The sequence below is a fragment of the Limulus polyphemus genome, unplaced genomic scaffold (genome assembly GCF_000517525.1).
Source record: "Limulus polyphemus unplaced genomic scaffold, Limulus_polyphemus-2.1.2 Scaffold5964, whole genome shotgun sequence".
In the NCBI taxonomy this organism is placed as follows: Eukaryota; Metazoa; Arthropoda; class Merostomata; order Xiphosura; family Limulidae; genus Limulus; species Limulus polyphemus.
Genome location: NW_013671574.1, coordinates 31,147 through 39,687, shown reverse-complemented (window position 1 = coordinate 39,687; position 8,541 = coordinate 31,147). Strand labels below are relative to the sequence as shown.

General features: G+C 34.5%; 2 protein-coding genes across 2 annotated transcripts in view; one reads left to right on the top strand and one right to left on the bottom strand.

The window, feature by feature from the left end:
• The window catches only part of LOC106473200, a gene marked incomplete at its 5' end in the record, with an annotated part of 19,343 nt that extends 16,626 nt beyond the window's left edge, over positions 1-2,717 (top strand). Inside the window, one exon of the mRNA XM_013933882.2 lies at positions 1,205-2,717. Coding sequence (XP_013789336.2) covers positions 1,205-2,144 — 940 coding nt within the window. The remainder of the gene's footprint in view (positions 1-1,204) is intronic.
• A 95-nt stretch (positions 2,718-2,812) lies between these two features.
• LOC106473198 (small G protein signaling modulator 1-like) overlaps positions 2,813-8,541 on the bottom strand; it is a gene marked incomplete at its 5' end in the record, with an annotated part of 29,366 nt that continues 23,637 nt past the window's right edge. Inside the window, 3 exons of the mRNA XM_022401686.1 lie at positions 2,813-6,559; positions 6,947-7,114; positions 8,281-8,377. Coding sequence (XP_022257394.1) covers positions 6,471-6,559; positions 6,947-7,114; positions 8,281-8,377 — 354 coding nt within the window. The remainder of the gene's footprint in view (positions 6,560-6,946; positions 7,115-8,280; positions 8,378-8,541) is intronic.

The following is an 8,541-nucleotide window of genomic DNA, read 5'->3' as shown; positions in this document are numbered from 1 at the left end:
AAGCGCAGTCTGAACCCTTTATATTACCAAAATATAAGGTAGGGCAGTCTGAACCCTTTATATTACCAAAATACAAGGTATCGAGTTGGAAAAGTTAGAATATTGGTGCTATGTGCTGGAAAGAATGATTTTTTATTAACATATAATAATTAAATTACTTACTACATTTCATCTGCTTCTGTCTTCGGGAAGTCCTGAAAATGACTTTCTCATGGCAGAACCAGGATTTGAATCTGTGTGCTAGCTACTCACTGGGGGTCTCCAGGAGAGGTTGATTGATTATGTTATCAGTTAGTTGTGTCTCTAGTTTCCTTCCTGCCTGCTTATTCTTGGTGTATCTTGTTTGATCCAGTTGAGGTATGTACTAGTATCTGTGTGGTTTGTTTATGCTACTGTAACGTACAAGTTTTATAACCATCCGATCTCGGAAAATGGGATTTTGTTATTTCTGTTGTCCATTAATTCTTGCCTGTAGCACATGGCTATAATAAACATATTTGGTCTTAGAGTGCCCGTGTGAGCCTAGAGTTAGGCCCTCTGTGTACCACAGGAGTTAACAAAACACAGAAACATATAAACTACCACAACTTCAGACTGAAGAAGAAAGAAAAGTAGATCACTATAGCCCCCCTTGCGACTGGATTTCCTGAAAATTAGATGCATATTCCTATGTCAAGGGCCCCCTCCAAAACCACATGTACATGTAGTATATGTACACAACATTAAGAAGCCACAATATCATTGAAGTTAGTAAAAACACCATTTACAACATCAAGTTGCATTAAGGGGAAAATCCCAGTCAGCAAGATATTAGCAGCTGAAATAGTAATAATAGTTTTTGGAGTTTGTGCATTATATAGCATACTAATCGGAACACACTGATGTCCGATCTCAACAGCTTTACCACCATTGCCATGGTAACTGTAGTTTAAATCCCATTGCAACAGAGTTGGGAATTCACGAGAAGCCTAATTTTTAAGATGGAGTAAGGGTGTTTAGTTTTCATAAAATAATAATTCGACACTATAAATATTGTCCAGAGATTGCTTAGTAAAAAGTAAGCCAATGCTGGGGAATGTGCTAGCTAATTATAATAAATAACATTTATTATATACCATTTTATTGTAATAATGATGCACTATACTGTATGTGGCTCCTACAAAAGAATTGTTACTTAATATGTTGTACCGTTTTATTTTTTTAGGGACAGGGGGAATCGAGCTTTCCATCAAATGAACAGTCTAGAAGGTATACAAAATGGAGAGGTTGTAGAGAGAAACCGAGAATGGAATCGAAGAGAAAGAGAGAGTTCTCGTTCTCCCATACGTCACCAGAGGGAGTCCAGGAAGGACGGTGTCTTAGAAAACACAGAATCGAGGGCTAAACACCCCAAGTCTCAAGAAGATTTAACAACATGCCCTCCTAGTGCATCGGCATCTACTTCACTTCCAGGCATCTCGGAGCGTGATAGATTACGGGCTCTAGAATCAGCCAAATCTGGTAACTTTATGATGAAATCCATAGTCCCCTCACTGTCGAACTCTCGACCAATAGAATGTGTTGGTGTAGCAAATTGTGAGAGTAATCAGTTACTGTCTTCTGTTGCAAGCACTACTACTTCTAGTAATCGCAGAGAGTCGTTTGATTTTACTTTGACACGAGATTCAGACAGGGAACAAGTTTTGCAAAGGTATAGTGCCCTTAATTCTGTGATGTTCCACAACAGGTTTCGAGAGTTTTCAGCTTCCAGTGGCCACTTACTGCAGGACCATGCCAAACTTGCCCCTCCTCCACTACGACCCAGTGAGTCTTGCTTTTCTTCTCCATCTGGACTTCCCTCCTCTGTCAGTAAACAAGGAAAGTATTGCCCAAGTCCTGCTACTTTTCTGAACAATACCCCCCCTGGGAGAAATAAAAATGACTTTCCTGCTAACTATGTCAGTGCAGTTCCTCCCCCTCTCATTCCCTGTTCAACAGCTCCATCTGCTAACAGTTCTCTGCACCATTGCAGTCAAGGGTCTTCCCCCCAGCTAAGCTCTAAGTTGGGACTAAACTCTTTGGATAACTCCCATAAGCCTTTTTTTCATAAAGAGAAACAAATTATAACTCCACTTTCTACAACGATCAGCTCACAACCCAGATAACGGATCTTAAAAATATAGCTTACTAAACCCATATTACGATTGAAATTAGTGAAGTCACCTGTAACAGATATCTTTCCTCGCACATATCATGGCAACTTCCCTACCTGTAGCAACATTAGGTTGTTGTTATTAAAACTTGTGATGTACGATAAGACTCACCCTCCCTCTGCAGTAAGAGAAATTAAGTGATTTTAAAACATTTCTTGTACAGAGATCTCTCAAAACTTTTATTTCATCACTGGTTCTTTCACCTTTTGATATTTATTATTTGTTAACCAAGGTTTTTTTTTCACACACCTCACCAGCATGGTCAACAGTGTTATCACTTGGTTTGCCCACCTCAGTGACTGTAGAGTAACTTGAAACAATTCAGATTACACCTCCACTGTTACTGTGTATCCAACATCTATAGAACTTCATCATCATCCTCTTTAGGGATCGAAATTTCTATTTTGCTACTTGTGGGGCACGTGTTGAAGAAAAACAACGTATTTATAAGTCAAACTTATGGAGTTGTATATTGAAACATTTTTATTTAGTGTACAGACTGAATAAAAGACTTGAGAATCAGTACTTTGGAAGTTATCTAATATAATTAGTACTAGTATGAATCTTGGCAAGTGTCAGAGGTAGAGTTGAATAACAACCACTTACTTCGTACAGGTGGATAGCTTTTTCAAAATACCTTTTAATGACACAGATTTTACGTTACATGCCTCTGCAACTTATAAAAGAAACCTCGATGAATCCTCCATCTTTAGAAACAATAAAATGGACTAATATTTATAACAACATTTTAAGAGAAATTGTGGCTGTAAAGGTAGGAGAAAAACAACAACCATACAATAATAAATTGCTAATTTTCATCACTAGCCCTGATGGCCGAAATATTTCTATTATCTGGAGAGTAAGGGTCATTGTTTTTTTCTAACTCTTCCAGTACGCACTACTAGCCCTGATGGCTGAAATATTTCTATTATCTGGAGAGTAAGGGTCATTTTTTGTTTCTAACTCTTCCAGTACACACTACAAATTTTGAAAAACAACCAAACATTTTTAAGGGGAAAGTGGAGAATGTATGTATGTTTTCGTCCGGAAAGTTTAAATTTAAGGTGCTCTTCAAAACAACATGGTAGTTAATTTTTTTTTTTTTTTTATTCATGATGAGACACTTCTTAGTTCCAGTTTTTACCATTTTTAATGAGATATTCTTTTCAGTTAAACATTTTAGTTTAAGACCATCCATTATCTAAGACCTTTACAAGTTACAAGATAATAAGTTTAGGTAAATTCTACCACAAGTTGGCCAACAAACATCCACACTTAACAACAAAGTTTGTTCCCCAGTTGTTACATATTTAACTATGTTCGTGAAAGAAGCACACTTGCCCAGACAGGATATGTGCCTTCAGAAAATGTACAAGTGTTTCTAATAATTCCTGCACTTTTCCTTCGAAAATTCAAAAATAGACTGCCGATTGAAAGAAAACATTTAACTCAGGCTCATATTCTACAGTTGAAAAAAAAGGGCGGGATAGTTTATATGGTAGTAATAGTGATGAAAGAAACAGATACAACATTATCTATGGCTTTGTCTGATTATATTTTAATCAAATCAATGACAACATAGTGACATTGCTAATTAAGGTTTTCACCAAGTTACATCCTCCTCCATCAAACAAGAATTACATCCAGAGAAAGAATATTTGAGACTCTTAGTTGGAGTCGTAAAGGTTTGTAGAAAATCCATAGTCTATATCTCTTTTTTCAAGTCTGGCCAAACTTTTCTCGAGAATCAGGCAACTAATAACCATCAAAATAAGCATACCCTGCAGGAATTAATACATACTCAATTAAGCCTGATATTCAGAGTGTTGAAAAAACTTTTGCTCCAATTTCTGAACAATTAAAGTACATTTGACAAAGAATTTTGAGGATTTGTTTTGAACTTAATTTGTATCTGGTGCCTTCATCAATAACCGGGAAACAGCCCATTATGAAACCACTGATGACCAGTAAATATTGCTCGTGGATAATAAAAGACTAACTACCATGCTTGCCATTAAATTGCAAGTATAAATTTCAAACATACACCTTCAAAGTTTGGCAAACAATTATATCCAAGATAACCAGAATGTGTAAGAAACACAAAGTTTGTTACATTACACACATAAACTTAAGTCTTTATTAAAATTCAGTATTTCTAACAGGTAGGACAAAGAAATTATGAAGGAAAGTGTTATTTTTTTAGAGAGAGGATTCAACTGGTTTCACTTTTTTGTACAAGAAGACAAAAACAAAATACATATTTTTTACACAGATCATACTTCATCATCTCAAACGTTTTATAACTCTGCTTTCAAAAAATATAGACCTTTTATATACACACGACTAGAAAAAAACCAAGATCTGTTAGTTATTTGTGAATAAAAAGTTAAGTTCTATAGGGCAGCCTGTAGCAAATTATATTAAAAGTTTTACAAGAACCAGTTCTAGAGTTTAGGAATACACAGAATCTCTTGCTGAGATTTCTAAGTTTTAACTGAGATCTTTCAGTAAGGCTACAATGTTAAAGAATGAATCATCACACAGACTTGTTGCAAGTAAATCATGAAAATAAGATGACATACACCAGCTTCTATTTTAGTGGTCACACAATTTAATCATTGAAAACTCTTCTTACTAATGATAAATAGAGTTTCTGAAGTTAAAGGACGTGTCAGCTAGATTTAACCCTGCCACCACGAGTTTGGAAAAACCTGGGGGTTCTGTATAAGAGAAGCTATGAATATAAACACAGCGGTGTTATGTTATCTCCTGTATATAATCCTGGTATCTTTCTTACTTTGGAGTTATTCTTAACTTCATCTTGCTTAAGTCGCACATCAAAACAGACACTGTCAGTTTATGTACGTGAAAAAAAAATATCGTAACCTTATAAAAAAAAACAATGAAAATGAGCATTAAACAAAATCTATCACTACTAGTGACCCAAATCAACAGGAAACCTCATGCAGATCCCCATCTGAAGTAACAGACATTTTAAGATCATAGCCAACATTTACTAGATAATATAAGTACTGGCACATCTCTCTCTAGTGGCTAGCGTGTGCAACTACACAGTAATGAAGAACCAAAGCTCTAGTTTCTTAACACAAGCATACTGTACCGAGAAACCTTCGTACAATTAAACACTGTAAAACAGGGTGATTTTGGGACAATTTTTCAAACCAACCAAGAGAAACCCATGGCTTGAAAATAAAATTGGTGAATACATTGTAGATGGCCTAACTAGTTCAACTGAATCTCATGGGAGCATTGTAGATCTAACTAGTTCAATTGAATCTCATGGGAGCATCGTAGGCCTAACTAGTTCAATTGAATCTCATGGGATCATTGTAGGCCTAACTAGTTCAATTGGATCTAATGGGAGCATCGTAGGGTCCAAGATTTTTTTTTCCAAGTTTAACAACTGAACTTAACCACCCCCACTGTGGGGAGACTAGAGATGAACATTAAGAATTACGTATATTGTAAAGACAACGAAAACCTGTTTAAAGAAGTCACGTAAGTTTACAAAATAAGCATGTCTCATTTTACATATTTAACAATAATCTACCATGAACCAAAGGTGTTAATAGAGGTTAACAGGTGTGAACTTTATAATAGAGACATCCAATATAGTAAATAAAAAAGTAAAGTATTATCTGTGAAAGTAGCATTAGGCTTCACAGAAACTCTGTGATAATACAACCAATAATTTCATTTGAAATTAGTAAGGAAAAGTGGATGAAGTAGGTGTATTGAATAATGTCAAACAAAATTTACTTTAAAACCATGCACTAATGGTTTGCTCTTTCCACTGTTTCAATAAATATTAGTTCTGTTACTTATTTGAGTGAAAAGACGTATCCTAGTTCGAGGGCCGAATACATTTGTATCTTTTTCATTACATTCAGGGTATTAAGATCTCAATCAAAAGTCTTGCATAAAAATGAATTTGTACCTTTGGACTAGCATCATTATAAGTTTGAAACAAAGTGTGAAAATTTCAAAATGTGTAAAACTTAAATATACAAATTATTCTTTTGGTCTTTAGAATGAGAAATACTAACCAAATATTCACCCTTACTATACCATGAAAATATCAAAGAAATCTTACATACTATACTTATAAAAAAAAAAAACGTATAGCTTACAAAGTGTTTATTACTAACTTTCATACTCCAATCAAACTAATATGTGAATTTCTGTGGTTGTCTTACAGGGATAATAAGCTTTGGATTTTTGTTTTCACAATACAAGTTACCTATACATAGACACGGCCTATTTATTATCAATCAGAGTTTGAATTTGATGCACCAACTCTCGAGCCACTTTTAGTACTGCTTTAGCATCATGTCTTTCTGCCATTTCTGTAACAAACAAAAACTATTTAGTTAACAAAACCAAGCAAAATAACCTAATACTGTTTCACTTTCACTAAAACCTACAACAATGACTTGACTGTACTGGAACCTACAGCACAAAACTGAAACCTACAACACTGGACTGCATGAATTAGAACCTAAGGCACTGAAATGAAAAAAACCAACTGAAACCTACAGCATTGAACCGGATTAACTGGAACCTACAGTAATCACCTGATGGAACTGGAAACTACTTCTCTGTGTATTTTGAGCCCAATCTACACATTCATATCTATAAACCTTAGATAAATCTTGTTCTTGCATTAAACTATGTTGCACTAATGCAAATGTTACTCAGTAATGGTGTGAGATCGGACATACAACAAAACTTACCATTAAAAAACTTAATGATGTCTGTGAAATCCATGTTATTCTCCAAGATAATATCCCTGTAATATTCTACCATGGCCAGTGCGATGAAGAGAACAAGATGACTCGAAGCAATGGGCTTGGCAGCCCATATGGTCTCCCACACGCTGAAGATGTCATCGTACACCAGTTCTGCAAGATACCAGCATCCAAACAATGCATGAACTATGTTGTAGTACTAAATAAAACCCTCCCTATCATTGTCTAGTTTAGTTTTGTTCTACCATCAGACGAAGGTTAGTGAACTCTCACTGAGACAGTAAGCAAGAAAATTGATTTAACAAAATAAAAAAGGCACTTCAAACAATGTATTCCTTTATTTTTTAGACAGTTTATTCTTGACTTTTAATGTAAGATTCCAATACTGAAAATTAGGAAAACTCATAAAAAAGCAGTGTGTCAAATTGTGTCATTATAAACTAGGTAAACTGTATTGGAATAACAGCAGTGTTTCAAATTGTGTCACTATAAACTAGGTAAACTGTATTGGAAGAACACAGCAGTGTGTCAAATTGTGTCATTATAAACTAGGTAAACTGTATTGGAATAAATTAGCAGTGTGTCAAATTGTGTCATTATAAACTAGGTAAACTGTATTGGAATAACACAGCAGTGTGTCAAATTGTGTCACTATAAACTAGGTAAACTGTATTGGAATAACAGCAGTGTGTCAAATTATGTTATTATACATTAGGTAAACTGTATTGGAATAACACAGCAGTGTGTCAAATTATGTTATTATACATTAGGTAAACTGTATTGGAATAACACAGCAGTGTGTCAAATTGTGTTGTTATAAGTTAGGTAACTTGTATCCAAACAACAAAGAAGTTGTCAAATTGTGTTGTTATAAGTTAGGTAACTTGTATCCAAACAACAAAGAAGTTGTCAAATTGTGTTGTTATAAGTTAGGTAAACTGTATTGGAATAACACAGTTGTTATAAGTTAGGTAACTTGTATCCAAACAACAAAGAAGTAGTCAAATCCTGATTCTTAATTGTTGTAAATCAGATAAACTTAGAACAATAGGGCTGTGCATACACTCCACACTAGTTTGTGATAAGCCTGAAATAATGTGAACAGAAAATAAGAAACCCAAGCACTTTTGAATGGTCAAATGAATGGTCACTCAAAATGTATAGAATCTTTCAATATGGCAATTCATTTAACTTTTAAAACAAAGAGTTTTCTTTGTATCATTATTTTACAAAAATAGGGTTATAAAGCACACAATATGAAGATAATTTAAGGTTTCCGTTATTCTTTAATACTGTAATTATCACACACACAGTCTTACCTCTTTTGAAGTCCAGTAGAAACCACCGATAACAGAAATAAAAATGAGTATAATCACCATTCTTATGCATCAGTTCAAACATTTCTCCATCCAATATCTGGAAAAGAAAGTTCTAGTTTATGTAACATGACATATCTCAGTAGAAAGTTCTAGTTTATGTAACGAGATGACATATCTCAGTAGAAAGTTCTAGTTTATGTAACAACATGACATATCTCAGTAGAAAGTTCTAGTTTATGTAACAATGTGACATATCTCAGT